This window comes from Felis catus, chromosome A3 (genome assembly GCF_018350175.1).
Source record: "Felis catus isolate Fca126 chromosome A3, F.catus_Fca126_mat1.0, whole genome shotgun sequence".
In the NCBI taxonomy this organism is placed as follows: Eukaryota; Metazoa; Chordata; class Mammalia; order Carnivora; family Felidae; genus Felis; species Felis catus.
Window position 1 is genome coordinate 135,568,403 of NC_058370.1, and position 18,979 is coordinate 135,587,381.

The window sequence follows — 18,979 nt, forward strand, 5'->3', positions numbered from 1 at the left end:
CATCGCACTGCGTTTATAAATTATACTGCAAATGCTAGGAAGCCATGCTTTCTGCCCAGTTGGCGAAGTCCATTTGTCTGAACATAATGTCGATGGTGGAATTATGAGGTGTGAAATCAGATCAGGCTTTGTTAAAATCACGTGCATGCTGATATTTTAGAAACTATGAAAACACCCAGAAAGCTGTTACTTGGAAGGCCCTGGAGCCATCGCCACTACTTGGAACGTACTGTCCATCCCAAAGAAGGGACACTCTGCGATCGGAAACGTATCAAAATCCTTGACCAAATGCTCACCTTCCTGGCCAATAACACATCCTAGTTTCTGCCCCGTTTATCCTGCCTCTTGCTTCGCATGCCATGTAGTAAGCAAGGTTAGCCACCCAATCTCCTGCGGATCAGTGACAGGATGCAGATACTGCCAGAAGGAAACCAGCTACCAGTAACGAATCAGACAGGATGCAAATATCACAAAACAGAAGTAGTCAGTGAGCATGTTATAAACGTGTGAGAGGCACTAGATTGTACACTACAGGTGATACAGATGAGTAAACAGTTCCAGGCTCTGGAGGGACTCACAGCAGAACGTTGTTCATCCTGGCAAACTCTGAGACTTAAAGGTACAGCTTCTCGGGCCACCTGGGTGGCTCCATCAGTTGAGCATCTGACTTTGGTTCAGGTCACAATTTCACAGTTACTGAGTTCGAGACCCACATATGGCTCTGTGCTGACAGCTCAGAGCCTGGAGCCTGCTTCGGATTCTGTGTCTCCCTCTCTCTCTACCTCTCCCCTGCTCATGCTGTCTCTCTCTCGAAAATAAATAAACATTACTCAGTCGGTTAAGCGGCCGACTTCGGCTCAGGTCATGATCTCGTAGTCCGTGAGTTCAAGCCCCGCGTCGGGCTCTGTGCTGACAGCTCAGAGCCTGGAGCCTGTTTCAGATTCTGTGTCTCCCTCTCTCTGACCCTCCCCCGTTCATGCTCTGTCTCTCTCTGTCTCAAAAATAAATAAACGTTAAAAAAAATTTGTTTTAAATAAATAAACATTAATAAATTTTTTTTAGGAGCTCCTGGGTGGTTCAGTCGGTTAAGTGTCCAACTTCAGCTCAGGTCATGATCTCACAGTCTGGGGATTCGAGCCCTGCACTGGGCTCTGTGCTGACAGCTCAGAGCCTGGAGCATGCTTCAGATTCTGTGTCTCCCTCTCTCTGCTCCTCCCTTCTTTGCACTCTGTCTCTCCCTCTTTCAAAAATAAACATTAAAAAAATATTTTTTCAAATTTTTTTAGGGGTGCCTGGGTGGCTCAGTCAGTCGAGCGTCCGACTTCGGCTCAGGACATGATCTCACAGTTTATGAGTTCGAGCCCCACGTCAGGCTCTGTGCTGACAGTTCAGAGCCTGGAGCCTGCTTTGGATTCCCTCTCTGCACCTCCCCCATTCATTCCCTGTCTCTGAAAAATAAATAAACGTTAAAGAAAATTTAAAAAAATTTTTTAAAGTATGGCTTCTCAAATTCAGACTGTATCTTCAGAGTATAACATAGGTTCTGTGACCAGTATAAGCCTCTGTGCACAGACCAGTGCATCTCCTGTAACAAACATGCAACAGACATTTAGGAGACTGACCCAGATGAACAGAAACTGGTACGTTTTGAGTCCTCTCCTCCAGAGAGTTCTATAAACCACACTCCAGCACTTAGGAACTATATGCCAAAATCAAAGACGCAATAAGGTGAATGTATGGAACCCCTTTAATTCTCTGACACTTGGCATTTGAACATGACATCGAGGCCCATCCAGCGCACCGCACGCTAGATGTGGGAGAGGCTGGGACAATGACAGGAATAAGGGAGCCAGGGCTGTGGTCGCTCACAGGTCTCCTCCCAATTCTCCCTTCAGTGCCATCACGGGGGGCAGCTTGATATAGCCAGGATGGGAGTGTTTACACCGCAGGAAGCAAACACCCCCTGCCAGGTAGGCTGCTGTTAAATGACTATCAAGCGGGTGGAGGCGTGCCCTTGAGGCAGGGGAAGCCACAAGGTAAGCGTGGGGGCTGTGTGGAGTCTAGCCAGGCGCTAGGTGACAGCTCCGCTCTCTCCTGCCCACCCTCTGTAACAGCTCCTCACTTCTCCGCTTAATGAATATCTGTTGTTCTGAACTGTGCGGTGCAGGGCGATTTGTTCTCTGAAAGACGGGGGCCCAGCAGGAGGGCAGGCAGCCTCAAGCAGTGACAAAGGGCTGAAGAGTTCTGGGCAGAAACAGATTCGAGACTCAGAAAACAGGTGCTGGGAAGTTCAGGGTGGCTTCCTTAGGGACGTGGCAGGGCCAGCAGGTGTGAGCCAGGTGTGCACGGGCTGAGGCATCAGGAAGGGAGAATTTCAGGCCGGCTGTAGGACGGTACAGGAAACAGGAAACACAGACGTGTGCAGGCAGGACATCCGGGCGGGGTCCGGCAAGGCCAGAACGGAGAGCTCAGGATCCCTGCTCGCAAGTTGAGCACTCATCTCGTTGAGAAACCAAGGGGGTAAGTTCCAGGGGCTTTGTGGAGGACGGGTCCACAGTTGGGAAGATGGAGCTAGGAGCCTACAGGACTCACAGCAGGCCGGGCAGGTGGGAGGGAGGACAGTGACCAGAAGAGGCACAGACGCAGAGGGTGTTCAGAAAGCAAAATCAGCAAGACCTGAAGGCCTCCAAGAACCGTGCACTCAGTTTTGGCTTGAGGGGGATGGACGTGCCATCTTGGTAACGAGAAGAACAGTGAGCTCCATTTGGACGTTCCGAGTCTGGGAGACCCGCGGGCACCCACATGGAGATATGGAGGAGGCAGTGGGGACGTGAATCTTGGGCTCTGGGGAGAAGCCAGCAGATTTCAGGACCATTAGCACCCAGATGTTCAAACGAGTGACTGTCTCCCAGGGACGGAGCACGGTGAGCAAGGGAATGAAGCCATCCCACCACCTGTGTGCAGAAGAGAAGGCCATCTCAAAGGCCACCATAACGACGCACCACAGACGGGGCCCAAACACTGGACATCTGTCTTTCTTCCACAGTCCTCGGGGGCAAGAAGCCTGAGACCCAGGTGTGGGCAGGGCTGGTTTCTCCCGAGGCCTCTCTCTGGGCTCACAGACGGCCGTCCCTCTGTGCTGGTCTGTGTCCCCATCTCTTCTTATAGGGACACCAGTCATACTGGATCGGGGCCCACCCAACAGCCCCACTGTAACCTCATCGGCTCTCTGAGGGTCCATCTCCGGATACGGTCACGTTCTGAGACACCTGGGCTTAGACTGCAACACGGGAATTCTGGGGGCGCCTACCCCAGCCCCTGACAAGGAAGAGCATCAGGACTGTGGGATTTTAGTCTATGTGCTGCTGAAGTGAGCACAGGATGGTAGGAGAATCAGAAGGAACTCCGTGTCGGGAGCCCCCGAGTGGAGAGGGAGGAGGGCGGGGAGGAGTGGGGGCAGAAGCAGGTGGCAGGGGACAGATGCACTGATTCTGCCACCTCCCTCCAGGTCTGCAAGCTGGGAGGGGCACACGGGAGACTCAGATCCCTCGGCACGGGCTCGGGGTGGCCCCCAAAGGGCTGCCTGCATCCTCTAGACAGACGTCTCCTCGATTCCCTCTCTTCATCTCCTGGCTCCGGAGGGTTCCGGGTGCACCCACGTTCCACCTCCGCACCGTGGGCTCTGGGGACCCAGACAGTGTGTTCCACGGGGAGGAGGGCCGGCCACAGCCGGGCGAACAGACACATTTCCACGAGCACAGGGCAGGGGTGCCGCCGGGGAAAGCAGACAGGGAGGGACCTGGGAGTGGGGTTCAGGGAGCAGAATAGAAACACACTGGCTGGAGGGGAGCAAGCCCCTGAGGAAGTGGGGGGTCCAGGTCACTGGGGCCTTTCGTCTGAGGGCCATGGAGGCCAGCAGAGCACTTCCCACAACGGAGGGGGCTTGGAGGGAAAACCTCAGTTCTGCCCATACACGTCCTGTCTGAAGTGTCCACTAGGCACCCACGTGGGGACAGCGAGCGGCATGAGATGCCTCTGCTGGGAGGTCAATGGGGCTGCGACACGGGCAGGGCCACGTGGTCACAGGAGGGGCAGGGAGCATACCACGAGGGCTCCTTGTTGTCCAAGGGCTGGACCCACCTCCCTACAAACGCAGGATGAGGAAGTCATTCTGGCCCCTAGATTACAGTCCAGCCCAGTGCTCTCCGTTCACCAGTGCAAAATCTGTGGCCAAAAGCGATTCGAACGGTCTCGCAATTTAAGACAGAAGGGACCGGGCATCCTGGGTAAGTACAGGAGACAGTGCGTGTCTCTCTCACTGAGCTCTGGGAAAAGTACTGGTAGGACAGGGCCCTGCATGAGGCTCCCAGGACAGGGGTGTCTGTGGAACAGGACTCCCACCCGTCAGCCTGGACTCAGAGGGCGTCAGCGGCACGCCTCCACGCACGCACATGAACGCGGAGACGGGCCATCAGCTGGCTATTAAACGCCATCCTGTGGCTAAAAGTGAGCTCTCCCAGGGCGTCCGGGTGGCTCGGCGGGTTGAGCATCCAACTGTGACTCAGCTCATGATCTCACGGTTCGTGGGTTCAAGGCCCGCGGCAGGCTCTGGGCTGACGGCTCAGAGCCTGGAGGCCTGCTTGGGGTCCTCTGTCCTCTCTGTCTGCCCCTCCCCTGATCGTTCTCTCTCTCTCTCAAAAATAAACATTTAAAAATAAATTAATAAGTAAGTAAAAGTGAGCTCTCCCTTCGCTGTGAGGTGTCCCTGAGCACGAAGACGGTGACGCTTCCCTGCTCGGAGGGGAAGGAGGAGCCCATGTGGAGAGGGCCCTCCTCCCCCGCCAGGTGCTGGCGTCCCAAGGAAGTAGACTTACGTCGTGCAGAGGAAAGGCACACGATGGCCGAGTTCGGGGCCAGCACTAGCAAAGGCACCGCGGTTCACAGCAACCCTGTGTAAAGTGACGAGCGGGGGGCCGAGGGCAGAGCACAGCTGTCCACCCCCAGCTGCTCACACCCAGGCCTCCGCAGCTTAGTAAGGAGCAGGCCACGTCTCCACCCCTGCAGCCACAGCCGACACCACCCCGCTCCTCCTTCCTGTTTGCAAAGGTGCCCTCCCGCAAGGAGACCCTGCCGAACGAAATCAAAACAAGGACATCGCTCGGGACAAAACAGAATTGTATAAAACCTCTACGCGACAAAGACGCGTTTTTCCATTCATCTGGCAGAACACTAGGTAAAACGTGTTTGGCGTCTAATGTTTTTACTCCCACCACAATATCGAGGGCAGCCTGCAATGGTCACAAGGAAGCACACCACAATTCTCACAAACGATCTCTTAAAATAATTTTACCGAACTTCCTATCGAAAGGCAGGAAACGCGAAGGAGCAGGAACCTCGTCCAGCAAGAGATGACACTGGGCTTTCAACCACAGCCCCTACACACAGGAGTCACAGGGCACTGCCTTCAGGGCCGTGTTTGCAGTACTGCGGAGGTCTGTGTCGGGCGAGACCCCAAGCGGCCGACAGAGAGGCACTTCCCTAAGGAGCTGAGGAAGCCAACCCCGGGTAGAAGCTCCAAGCGACATCTGTGTGCCTCAGGGCAGCACCTGACCCGTCTGGGGGATGGTGAAGCAGTCTGGGGGTCAAGACCAGAACTTTAATAAACAGAACACATCGAGCAGGTAGGATACATATGTGGGTGTGTACAAGTACTTGACGGGTTGAGGGCGCTGTGTGTTTCTACCTACAGGTCTCAGTCAAGTTAAACTCCAAAGCCATTGTTCAGAATGTGCTACGGCCTGGGTATGTGATAGGCGGGGGACAGGAGCAGGTGGGGCTGGAGTAAGACCCTGGTCCTGAGGGACCAGGAATGCCAGGATGAGAAGTCTTCAGGTTGTATCCCATCTGTGCATTCTACTCTGCTGCTCTTCAGCCTGCTGTGGCTCCCTAGTGCCACAGTTTTTAAGTCAAAGCATGACACTGGGGGTCTTCTCCAGGCTCAATCACTACTCTGCCCCAGCTTCCCATCCGCTGCACTGAACCTCCAGGCACTCCCATCCTGTCCCTAGGGTCACATTCTGGGCCCGTTTCATGGCCCTACACGCCACAAGTCTTTTCTGCAGCCTCCCATTTCAGAAACTTTATGGTTAGAATTATTTGCCCCGCTTTCCATAGTTTTCCTCAAATCTTCCAGCCTAAATAATCAACGAGAAATACTTCTGTGCTTCTCACATCTCCCTCCGCCTTGCAGTCCTATGAGCTCCTGAAACATGCTTGATCGATGTCTGCTGGGCTTCCCTCAAAGTGCTGCAGGGAGGCCACATGGGTCAGCCCTGCATAGCACAGAGGACAGACAAGGTGGCAGGAGAGATGGGAGAAGCCAGAGGACCAGGTGGGCCCCTGGAGGTGATCTAACAGGCGGACAAAGATGAGCCCAGGCGAAGCTGGGGGTTTCCAGGCAGGGTGGGTGTCCGCTCAAGTGCTGCCCCCTTCACCTGTCACTCTGTCACACCAACACTCCTGCCCCTGCTCCTTCCAACACACCTGCTCCAGGTCCAGAGTCCACTTTTCTTAACAGGAGCCTTTTTGTTTCCCCCAGACAGGGAACGAGTCACAGCGCCTCCCAACGACAGCCAAGTGCTATTTCTCTGAACAGTCCCCAGCCGCCATCAGGCCCCCACCAGGACACCAGCAGTTCCTGCAGGATTCCTGGAGAAAGTGGGCCAGCCGGACAGGCCCCTCTGCTTCCTGTCCCACCCAAAGGGAAAGTAGCTGAGTGAACAAGGACAAAGGTCCCTCCATCAGGCTTTGAGTAGGAAGGCCGTGAACTAGTCACAAGAAAGCCAAATCAATCGACCACACTTTCAACCAGATTGATTTCTGGAGCATCTTTCTGGCTCAGGCATGGAGCTGGGGCGTAGGGCCACAAAGATGAGCAAAACAAGTCCCAACTATGGAGGACAGTCTATCTCTCTTAAGAGTTAAGCCACATGCTCGAGAGGGGAAAACAAGAGGGGTCGCGGTAAGTGATCAGTGTAGAAACAAATGCTCGGAGCCCGGGGTGAGGAAGGGGGACTCTGGTAACAGTTGCGGGGGGGGGGGGGGGAGTCACGGAGGACGTGACCCTGACCTTGGCTATAGACAAAGGGAGTAGAATCTCCATGAGCCAGACTGGGACAAGCAGAGGAAAGAGAGAGCCGGGGAGATCAGGAGGACACCGGGGTTTGGCAGGACCGCGGTCCCGCAGGCCAGTGAGTGGAGAGCAGGAAGGCGTCGCCAGGCCCTGGAAACAAGGTCCCACCTGCCGTTCTGGGGTGTCCGGGCATCGATCAACCGCCACCCCAGGCGCCTCACCAACACTTCCCGGACATTTCAGAGATGAGCTGAAGGGGGACAGGAAAACCCATTTCTGCTCAAGAAGCTTTGCACTAACACAAAGTGAGGCTCCCCCCGCCGTGGGATCAGTAAGAAGCCCGCGGGGAAGTGGGTCCCAAGCAGGAACCTGTGTGAAGGGGAAGAGAACCCACGGCCCCAGCGGCTCAAAGGGCGGGAGACGCACACCGGAAATGAGGACTAAGCTTCCACCCGATGCTTCACCCTAAGAAGGAGCCACGAACGCCCAAGAGCCTCCGGCGGTGGGTGGTCTCTACCTTGTGCTGGCGGTGGTCCTCACTGTCAACACCGAAGGCTCAGGAACAGCTGGGGCGTCCTCTGCACACGAACATCTCTCCCGGGTGGCTCTAGCCTCCACGCACAGACTGCCTGGGTGCGTCCAGCCCACAAGCCTTGGCTCCACCCCTTCCCACAGTGCCCCTCGGTGAGTCCAGCCCACAGGCCCTGGCTCCACCCCTTCCCATAGTGCCCCTCGGTGAGTCCAGCCCACAGGCCTTGGCTCCACCCCTCCCCACTTCCCACAGTGCCCCTCGGTGAGTCCAGCCCACAGGCCTTGGCTCCACCCCTTCCCACAGTGCCCCTCGGTGAGTCCAACCCACAGGCCTTGGCTCCACCCCTCCCCACAGTGTCCCTCGGTGAGTCCAGCCCACAGGCCTTGGCTCCACCCCTCCCCACTTCCCACAGTGCCCCTCGGTGAGTCCAGCCCACAGGCCTCGGCTCCACCCCTTCCCACAGTGCCCCTCGGTGAGTCCAGCCCACAGACCGTGGCCCCACCCCCTCCCACTTCCCCTACTTTGCGTGTTTTGTGATTTACCTTTTCTTCGTTTTACTGGTTCGCAGGTGTTTTACCGTTTTCCCCAAATCTAACACTAACCTGTGGACACCCTCTACTTCTGTAGCTATGACCTTATCCGTTCCGGGAGCTTCTCGCACCACAGAGAAGATGTCTCCGTGGGACCCTACACAGTGCATGCTTCTGTTCAATTCTCCCGCTCAGTTCCTGCGATCGGGGGCACCCAAGTGGCTTCGGGACCTAGCTCGGAGCGGGCACTCAGGAGCCAAAAAGGAGCTGGTAGAAAGGGGTTTCAGGCTAGCGCAGGGTATGGACCCTTGTGTCTTGGATTCTTTCTCAAGTGTATTTCTTTAGTCCTGTTAATGACTGTTACCAGGATCTCAGTGCTGCCCAGGACCCCCCAGGGACATGTAACTCTCTCCGTCTGAATGAACAGGCACACGTGATAAGGTGTGACTGCCCAGGCTCCAGGAGAAAGGGGGACACAGCTCCCATCTTGCCCTCGCTCTGTCCTGGGGGGCTCACGCTTGCCACTAGCTGCCTTGTGGTTAGAAGTTCAGGCCACATGGACAGACACGGTTAGGAGCTCCAGATCCAGCACCAGCCAGGGCTCTGCTGTGTCCAACTACCCCGAAGGAACTGAAGGACACTGAAGCAACTTATATCCCGGCTAATGCCAATGGGGACCGAGACAAGCCTTCTGTGGGCCCTTGTTCACACTGCAGATGGTGAACACGGCGAACGTGAGGATATGAAGCCAATGCATTTGGGGAGGCCTGTCACACAGCAATAGGTAGCCACCTTTGAGCAAGTCACATTCCCTCGGCTGGGGCTCATTCCCTACATGGGAAAGGCTGGAGCAGAACATGATCCCCGAGTCCTCCCTTTGCCCTGATTGCCAGTCATCCCGCACAGGTGCACACGACAGCCTCCCCTTACCGGGCTGCTGTGCCAAGGCAGGGAGCCCAAATCAGTGCGGTTCATCCCCACCAGACACGGGAGGAGGACAGCAAAGGAGGAACGTGGCCTCGCTATGGTTCCCTTTCCTGCGTGGGGGAGAGGGTGCAGATGTCGTTATGGGTAGAATCCTGTCCCCCCAAATATGTTATGTGGAGTCCTGACCCCAGGACTTCAGAACGTGGCCTGATTTGGGAATCGCATCTTTATAGAGGTCACCATGTTAAAATGAGGTTCTTAGGGTGGGAATGGTGCCCTTACTGAAGGGGAATAGGGACCCAGATAGAGTTGCACAGACAGACGGCCCGGCCAGCACTCAGGACTGGAGGGAAGCATCTGTGAGCTGAGGAACAGTGCGGACCGATGGCCCCCACCAGAATGGGCAAGAATGGGGTCCCCTATAGGTTTCAGAGGGGGTGTGGCCCTGTGACACCTGGTGCCTGACATGGCTCCAGACCCTCAGGCACACGCTTCTGCTGCCGTGCTGTTCCAGACGCTTCCTCGTGAATGGCCACAGACGGCCAAACTCACACACAGGTGGGGCTGAGCCCCAAGGTGGCTGTGCTGGCAGGAGGCAGGACATGCACCTGTCTCTCCAGACCCTGGTCAGAGCTCGGGCCCGGGCCCAAGTCTCTAACAGCTCTGCTGGGCCGCACAGTGCGCACCGCTGACAACCCACCCAGGCGGGTGCGCGGGTCACTGGTGTCTGGTGTCCAGAGAACTGTGCGACCGCCACCACTTCAGTCCTCCACCCACTTCTCAGAGGGCTCGTTCCTGGAACCCAGCCACAGATCTGTGTTGACACACTGCCCGCAGCTGCTGCTCCCCACTAGGCACATCTGAGGGTTGCGATAGAGAACTCACCGCTGGCAAGCAACCCTGACACTTTCTGCCACCGGCCCCCCTGCCGGAAGGCCTCTGTCAGCCCCCTCCGGCATGCACCTCGTTGGCTCGGCCACGTGGGCTGTAATGATGGCGAGTGAGTGACTCACAGGGCATCTGCCCTGAGACCGGCTCCTCTACCCGAGATGGGCCGGCGGACCCACCTCGGCCAGCCGCACAGGCGCTGAAACGTGAGAGTGGGCAGAGGCCCTTCGAGCTGCTGGGGTCTATCCTCTGACAGCATCTCTGACCCTCTGCCTCACCCTGCTCGGTCTCCTCGGACCTTCACGCCAAAGTCCTACCAGTCAACCCTCCCTGTCCCCTCTGCCTGCCTGGACTGTCCCCTCCTCTGCCTGACTTTCCCCTCTGCCTGGACTGTCCCCTGCGCATATGGTTCCCCCTCTGCCTGGACCGTCTCCCCTCTGCCTGGACTGTCCCCTATGTCTAGACTACCCCTTCTCTGCCTGGACTGTCCCTTCCTCTGCCTCGACTGCCCCTCCTCTGCCTGAACTGTCCCCTGTGCCTAGAATGTCCTTCCTCTGCCTGGACTGTCCCTTCCACCCTGTCCCCCTCTCCCACAGCTAGCTCTTCCTCATCACTGTGAAATTTACTAAAGGAAACTTCACTTAAAAGGCATCAGGAGGCCAGCAGGTAGAGCTCAGACGCCACCACTGTCCTCAAGGGCAGACCCAACAGGGACCTCGCACTTGGATCCTACTTTAGCTGCTACTTTGTTTCCCCAGAAGGAGGAAGGACAGTTTCCTCCCCCACCACCCCTGCCACAACCCAGCCAATGAGACGCTCACAACTCAGCAGTGAGAAGCCACTATGTTTGGAGCACCCCAGTTTATTCCAAAGGACTTCTGATGTGTGTGAGGGGCTTCCCAGCGCCCCCTTGCTTCTATAAAAGAGAGTTCCTCCCCTTTGCTCTCTAGGCTGGTCTGTGATTTGGCTGTAGCTTGTATGTCCCAAGCTGCATTTCCAGGCTATTCCCAAATGAGCCCATTTTTGTTGGTAAAATAGCTGGAAGTTTTATTTTTAGGGTTAATACCACTCAGCACTCCACCATGGGTACCACCGAATGGCCCTTCCCGACCACGCAGTCCCCATCACATCCCCTCCACAGCTGAACTCCTATCACGTATGTCCTGCTGGTGTATTATACATGGCACGCATCTATCTTATTCACTGGAGTACATCTGTCTTACTCACTGGAAGTGTTCCAGTGAATAAGACAGATGAATCTTATTCTTCCAGTGAATACCCTATCCTAGGATAGCGCCCAGCACGCAGCAGGAAATAAATGCATGTTGAAAGTATGAATGAATATGAATGCACTGGCCCTCTGTAAACCCCACAGGCTGCTGCTCAGACACCACCAGGTAGGGACTTCTTCCTTTCTTTCTGTTTTTCTTTCCTGTGACTAACTTGCTTACCTCCAGGCTTCTAGAAAAAAAGCTCTTCATTAAGGGCCATGCAAGAATTAACCGACAGAATGGATCACCGCCAAAGCCATGAGTAAGGTGCAAGAAACCTACAGTCTGACGTTCCAAGAACCACCACGCGCCAAACGCGATGCCTATTTGCCACAATTCTGGGCCAGGGCTACCAGAAACACAATCGCAGAGCAAGAAAAGTTCGGGCAGGACCCACCTTTACTAGCTCTACTTTTCTAAACATCGCGTCTCCAACCAACTGGCTCGCACACACACTCTCTCTTCCGGGGATCAAAGTTCCAGGTGAGTCACCTCCTACCTGTGTCCGATGCCAGATCACAGATGCCCTGGAATGGCCCAGCTTGTTCCGGCACGGTCCTTTATCGTAATGGATCAGGAGGAAGTCATCCTGGGAAGAGGAGAGAGAGCAGGGTGGATGGCAGATTCCTCGAAGTTCGGCGAGTGAGTCTTGCCTGGGCCAAAGTAAGTGGGGGACAGGGGCGCGGGGTGGGGGGCACAGAGGAAGGGCTCACACCCACAGCACCGGGCTGCCTCCTGGGGACCTCCCTCCTCCATTCTCTCCCCGTGGCCTCCCCAACGGGACGTGGCCTCGGGCACTAGAGGGAGCCCTGCCCCAGATCTCTGGCTTTTGCAGGGGAGAGGCTCTCAGTGCAGTGGGGCTTGTGAACAAGTAGGTCACAGGCCCCAGCTACTCCGCCAGCCACTCCCGGGCCTGGCTGTGTTTGATGCCCCCAGAGCTCGGCTGCCTTTACATCCTCCGGCCGCCCGCCCGGCAGGATTACCCCCGGATTAGATGATTCTCTTGATCTCAGGTTCATCCTCCTCCATTAGTGCCGGGCTTCCCACCTGGGAAGTGCGGCTTCCTTTCAGCTCAGACCACGAAAACCTACTCATTCCTCAGCAGCAAGCAGCTCGGGAACCATCTGCCGCCTCCAACTCCTCCAGATGTCTGAAGTGAGTTCTGACCCACGGAAACATCCTGTTCCTGCCTCCCTCCGGGCGCTCTCACCTCCCACCCTCACCTCCCGTCTGATCGCTGTCAGGTTCTTGGGAGGGGGACCCTCAGCCGGGGACAGTCTCTAACTATGTTCGGGGCTCAGCGCTCGGCCCCCAAATCCCGAGCCCGCACCAAGTGAGCAGGAAGGGGCTTTGCACACAAAACCCTCCGCTCCCCCAACTCCAGCAGGAAATGCCGTTTCTCTCCTGTTGAACACGAAAAACGACAGCTCAGTAAACAGTGCAGAGGGGCCCAGGGCCACACACTCATTTAACTGGGGGTGTAAACAGCCGACCTCCCCCTGAGAAAGGGATGAATGAGCACAGGGCCCCGGGTCTCGGAGAGGCCCGGAAGTCACTCTTCCGCGAGCCCCGCGGAGCCGGACATCACCCGTGTGCCCGGCCCTTAAACCCAGCTCTGTCGGAACCGGACTGGGCGGCCGCCGTCCCCGGGCCCTCGGCTCATCCTGAGAACGACGCTGGCGGAAAATCTGGGGCTTTTACGGGCCACCCTCGCAGTGCCAGAATGTACAACACCCACATCAGCAGACCCTGGCTTTTCTGGGGCAGCAGCAAGAAGCTTCTGCGGGAGTTGCCGTCCCAGCCTGCGGCTCCTGCCTCAGGGCCTCTACCGGTCCCCGCGACTGTGGAAGGAAGCCTAGGTACACGTGGACACAAAGCGTCTTCCAGCCGGTGCTTCATCTGCTGTGAAGCTACTCCTGACGGCGTCTGTCCACCGCGAACCCCCCGCGCTTCCTTGAACTCTGAATTACGCCCTCCTTCATCCTGATATTAACTTACTCATACACTGAAATTAATGTTTCATTGCTATGTCTCATTTTCCCAGACGGACTATCATAAGGCCTTGTACCGGAGGCTCCTGAACAGCTTTTGAATTTGTTTTCTGAAATACAAAAAAAAAAAAAAAAAAAAAAAAGCGGGGGTGGGGGTGGGGTGGGGTGGGCAGGGCGGTCACTAGCTCCTCAAGATCATGGACTCCGCCAGCCTCCTGGAGACAGCCTCCACCCCAGCCTCTGCTCAGAGGAGTCCAGTGGAGCCTGGACACTGGGGGCCAGCTTCGGGAACAGAATGAAAAGCTTGTTCAAATAGGTCCTTTCTTACACCTGACAAAAGCACTGGAAGATGCTTTTACAAAACACACTTGATTTCATTGTGATGTTAAGCTTCCTGGCGAAGCCCTGGGGCAGAACCCCCCACCCCCACCCCAGGCCCTGCCAGGAATCCAGGTGTATTTTTGTGGGAGGCCAACATTTCCCTTACTACCGTTCAGGGAAGTTTCATTGAGCCCCTGGCTGGAAACAGAAACAATGGCGCATGAGCAGAAAGCTGCAATCATGGAGAGATTCAAGGATAAAAGTAAATCCCTCCCCCCCCCCCCCCCCCCCCCCCCCGCCAGGCCTTTTGTGTCAAATTCGGGCTTGCACCAGTGGGTTCTCCTCCCAGATTGTTGTCTTTTAGAGACTGAAAGATCAAAGAGTAGAAACCATTAAATCTTCCCAGATTCCCCTTGAGAAAAGGAAGTACAATAAAACCTTGGATTGCAAGTAACTTGTTCTGGGAGCATCCCACGAAGACGAGCACACGTTTCTAATAAACTTTAACTTGATAAACCAGAGATGTCTTCCAATAGGAGACCTACGCGATGCCGAACGTCACGTGATCACAACTGAGCCAACGGTTCTTGAAATTCACTCTGATATACAAATGCTTTGGATTACAAGCATGTTTCCAGAACAAATTCTGCTCGCAAACTAATTCCAACTCCCACAGACAGAACGCGTGTAGTAAATCAAATGAGTTTGGGGAGCCTGGGTGGCTCAGTTGGTTAAGCGGCCGACGTTGGCTCAGGTCATGATCTCACAGTTTGAGTTCGAGCCCCACGTCGGGCTCTGTGCTGAAAGCTTGGAGCCCGGAGCCTGCTTCTGATTCTGTCCCCCTCTCTCTCTAGCTCTCCCTCGTTTGTGCTGTCTCTGTCTTTCAAAAACGAATGAATGTTAAAAAAAAGTTTTAAATAAAATGGGTTTGTAGAACAATTTGCACAGGGTGGGCCATGTAACAATTACTTCGATAAAAACTATCCCCCCAAAAAATAAAAGGAAGAGAGTACATGTGTCCCTTTCAACTGTGTGGCGATGGCGGGGAGCAGGGGGAGCACGATGTGCACACCAGTGAGGGTCCGGGCCAGGTGCAGAGAGGAGAATAAGGCCCACAATGGAAGGAAGCAGCCTGATGTGATTTATAACTCCTCGATGTGTACATGTGCAAGAGGCTGTCTCGAGTGGAGAAGTTCCCGAGATGAGAAAGACCAGTAAAGTGCACTCCTGTCTTAGAAGCACTCCTGGCTTCCAGCCATGTGCTCATGCACTCGTCTTAAATCATGGTTATTGCCCCGACAAATGGCCCCAGGGCAGACTCGCTTTCCTTGAGAATCTGCTTTCTAAGCCACACGGTCATTTTTCAGCAGCTCCTCCTTTACAGAGACTAACAGGAAGCACTTGGCCAGGAGGATGATGACTTTCAAGGTGGAAAAGGGCAGAGCCGTTCCTCTGTCATCAGTTCAGGCAGAGCCAGGAGGGTCCAGGCCTTCTGCACAGGGTGGGGGAACCCGGGCCTCAGAAGGGAGTCAGACAGACAGAAAGACAGACAGACGGGGTGTTTCTCCAGGGACCAGAGCAGAGCCAACAGCTTTGTGTTCAACGGAGGCCATTCCCTTTCTTGTAACTTCATCAAGGCAGCACAGTGATCTCCCCTCCCCACCCCCAACCGAAACTAAACCTGTTGTCAGCTCCTTTTCAATCCGTCCCCAGAAAAGTCTCCCAGGAGATTTGCTAACATGTAACACAACTGGCATTTCCCTTCCTTTCCCCTGTAGGAAAAGTTGTAAGGAGTGGCAAATTGCAGACCAGATACTAGATGATAACATCAGAATTTAAAAATCAGATTTCCCCCCAAATTGGATTATGGTAAAAATGCAAAATTATAGGCATAACGTAGAGAAAGGCCACATATAATTTTATATACATACATTTGTAAGAACTTTAAGGCCCCAAGGACTTTGCAGCGCTTGAGACATCCTTCTAACATCTCTCCCCACCACGCAAGGTCATAGAACAAACTTGTTTGGATCTACGCTAAAGAAGATTAACCTTGCCAAACCGATTTATGAAACTTGCCTAGGATGAGAAAAGGAAGCCTCCAGGAGAGAAAACAGGTGATGACTCACTGAGATTTGTTCAGCTATGCACGGTTCTGCTGTACATTTCATAACTGAAAGTTAATAAAGGAACAGAAGCCTTTTCCAAAAAACAACACAAAAGAAGCAATCTAATATTTTTAAAGATGGCCCTTAGGTTACAGATCTGTTACCTTCTTTAAGATTCCATCTCAAATATGCACGTATATTCCTGACAATCTGTAGGCCCGTCCTGAGGACGACAGGCAAACTCTCAAGGTCACTGACCCCTCTGATGTAGCCCCTGAGAGGGACACTCACCCAGACCAGCAGAGTGATATCAGAGTTAGGGTAGCAGGGGCAGGCTGTGGGCAAATGAACTCCTAGCGATGGAAAGCAGGGGTGTGTGGCAACCCCTCCTCTCTTTCACTAGTTTTAAAAGAGTTGCACACAGTCATCCTTGCTGTCCAGGACATACATACACAAACACACAGGACACGGGACTTGATTTGCTTGGACTGTCACTGATCGTAATGATTTTAACAGATGATCATTTCTGGTACTTAATGATAGTTTTTTTTTTTTATTTTTTTAATGTTTTATTTATTTTTGAGACAGAGAGAGACAGAGCATGAGCAGGGGAGGGGCAGAGAGAGAGGGAGACACAGAATCCAAAGCAGGCTCCAGGCTCCGAGCTGTCAGCACAGAGCCCGACGCGGGGCTTGAACTCATGGAGTGTGAGACCATGACCTGAGCTGAAGGCAGACGCTCAACCGACTGAGCCACCCAGGCGCCCCTTAATTATAGTTTTAAAAACCTATGTACAGGGGCACCTGGGTGGCTCAGTGGGTTGAGTGGCCAACTCTTGGTTTCAGCTCAGGTCCTGATCTTGTGGTTCGTGATTTCGCACCCTGAGTCGGGCTCTGAGCTGACAGTGTAGAGCCTGCTTAGGATTCTCTCTCCTTCGGTCTCCCTATCTCTGCCCCTCTGCACACACCCTCTCTCTCAAAATAAATAAAATTTTTTAAAAAATAAATAAAAACCTATGTACAAATAAACTCTTGTAAAACTAAAGTCAGAATGTCATCACTTTGGCAAGATGCCCAATCTCCTCATATGGTTGAAGAAGAACATCGAACTGAAATCAGTATCCTTTGCATCTGGCCTTGAAGCTCCAGAGAAAACCAGGTGCTTCGAGAGGGGAGGGTTGTGTGCTCTCGGTGGGGACTTAGCACATGCAGAGCTACTGGGGTACAGAGTGCTCGGGACACATTCAGCACAGGGCACACTTGGGAGAAGGTGGCCATATGAGGCTAGAAACTTCCATTCTGCCAGATGGCACAGAGTGTATGTTTTTCTGCCCTGTGGGTGACAGAAGGTCACTGAACTGTGCCACTGCCAACATGTTCCCCAGTGCCCTGCCTCTGTTTACCCTTCCTATTCCACTAACACTCCTGCTTTGGCCTGCGTGTTTGCATCCTCCCCTCCCCCTCAAATTCATACATTGAAGCCTGAATCCCCCACGTGATGGTGTCCGAAGGTGGCATCTTTGGGAGGTGATTAGATGGTTAGATGAGGTCACGAGACGGGTGGGTGCCCCAGGATGGGGTCAGTGCCCTTATTCAACCAGGAGACACCAATCTGTCTCTCTGCTACATGAGGACACAGTGAGAAGGCGGCCGTCCATAAACCAGGAGGAGGGCTCTCTTGCCTCTCTGGGCACCGAGGGAGGTCAAGAGCCAGGAACCGAATCTGCTACTGGACTCCAGAATCAATGCCTGTTGTTCCAGCGCCCACTCTCTGGTGTTCAGTTACAGCAGACTGAGCCCAGATGGTCCCCGCAGACAAAACCAAAGACCTTGAGACCCCGCCCCCCACCTGCCCAGGCTCAATCCAAGGCTGAGCTGCCCTTTGGCTTCTGGAACCCCTGCACGAATTGTCATCTTCTGGCACCACTGCACTGGGGGAATTACTATTTTCAGAAGCACAGAAAAACATCTGATAATGTTCTTTCGGCTTCCCCTGGGCACACTCTCTAAGCTCCTCAGGGCAGCAGGTGGGTTTCGCACCCAGAGGCTCTACTCACATCCAGAGACTCGAGGCAGTACCAGCAGAAGGCGTGCTTGCAGTTCTTACACATCATCTGTGCGCACCCTTCGTCCCGCTCGATGTACACCTTGCACTTGGGGCACCGCTTGATGGGCGCGTCGTCCTCCTCCAGTTTGAAAGCAGAGCTGCGGGAGAGAGTCTGTCAGTGATCCGCTCACTGGGGCCCGGGAAGGGGAGGGGAGGGGAGAGGCGTGGGCAGGGCCAGGCTGCAAGCTCTAGTTCAGCCAGAGGGGACGAGGCCCCTTCTCTTTTTTTTTTATTTTGTCTTAATATGAAATTTATTGTCAAATTGGTTCCCATACAACATCCAGTGCTCATCCCAACGGGTGCTCCCCGCGATGCCCATCCCCCCCCCCTTCTTATCAGATGTTACAGAGTGAAACCGATGAAGCTAACCCTCCAGAAAACAATCACCAAAGAAACTGTGGGTCAGCCAGTTGGGTTCAGGGGGAGGAAAAAGCAGTGTCAGGAGGCATTCACGTTTAGATATGTGTAGACAAACAAAAGAAATTATGGCAGGGCGCCTGGGTGGATCAGTCCTTAAGCACCCGACTTCGGCTCAGGTCCTGATCTCACGGTTGGTGGGTTCGAGCCCCGCGTCGGGCTCTGTGCTGACAGCTCGGAGCCTGGAACCTGCCTTGGATTCTGTGTCTCCCTCTCTCTCTGTCCCTCCCCCGCTTGCTCTCTCTTGCTCTCAAAAATAAATAAACATTAAAACTTAAAAAAAAAAATCTTTCTCTCTCTCCCCCACTCGCTCTCTCTCAAATAAAATAAAACATTAAAAATAAATACGTAAAATTATAAAAAAAAAAAAAAAAGAGAGAGAGAAACTATGGCAAAGGCCTATAATGACGGTGTCTGTGTAATGGGATTATGGTCGGATTGTATGTTCCTTATTCATATATCTGTATAATTTCCAAAGGATCGATGACAATTTTTATGCGCTTTGCTATTATCAGAAAAAACGGTTACAGATACATGCTCATCATTTAATTAGATCTACTGGGCCTGTCTTGACAGAATCGCTTTCCTGGCAAATCCGGTTGTCCTGAGGGGCTGGGGAGTCAGGTGGTTAGCCTGAGGGGCTGCAGGCCTGGGGTCACGTGCTGGCTCTCTGCAGACAAGCTCTCTGGGGTCACGTGCAGTGTAAGAGCCGCTCCAGGCCTCAGACCTCCCAGCGTGCGCATGCTAGACAGTGAC

General features: G+C 54.1%; 1 protein-coding gene across 17 annotated transcripts in view; it reads right to left on the minus strand.

Moving 5' to 3' along the window:
* RNF144A (ring finger protein 144A) overlaps positions 1–18,979 on the minus strand; it is a 339,972-nt gene that overhangs the window by 220,366 nt on the left and 100,627 nt on the right. For 12 of the 17 annotated variants that reach the window (XR_006596046.1, XR_006596045.1, XR_006596044.1 and 9 more), the window contains 3 exons: positions 17,757–17,904; positions 11,780–11,869; positions 7,650–11,047 (listed from right to left, as the gene is read on the minus strand). Coding sequence is in view for 2 of the 17 variants with exons in the window: in XM_045055006.1 (XP_044910941.1) it covers positions 11,780–11,869; positions 17,757–17,904 (238 nt within the window). In the remaining 15 variants the exon portion in view is untranslated. Of the gene's footprint in view, positions 1–1,729; positions 2,955–7,649; positions 11,048–11,779; positions 11,870–17,756; positions 17,905–18,979 lie in introns of those variants that run through there. The other 5 variants (XM_045055006.1, XM_023252141.2, XR_006596038.1 and 2 more) reach the window with 2 other exon arrangements.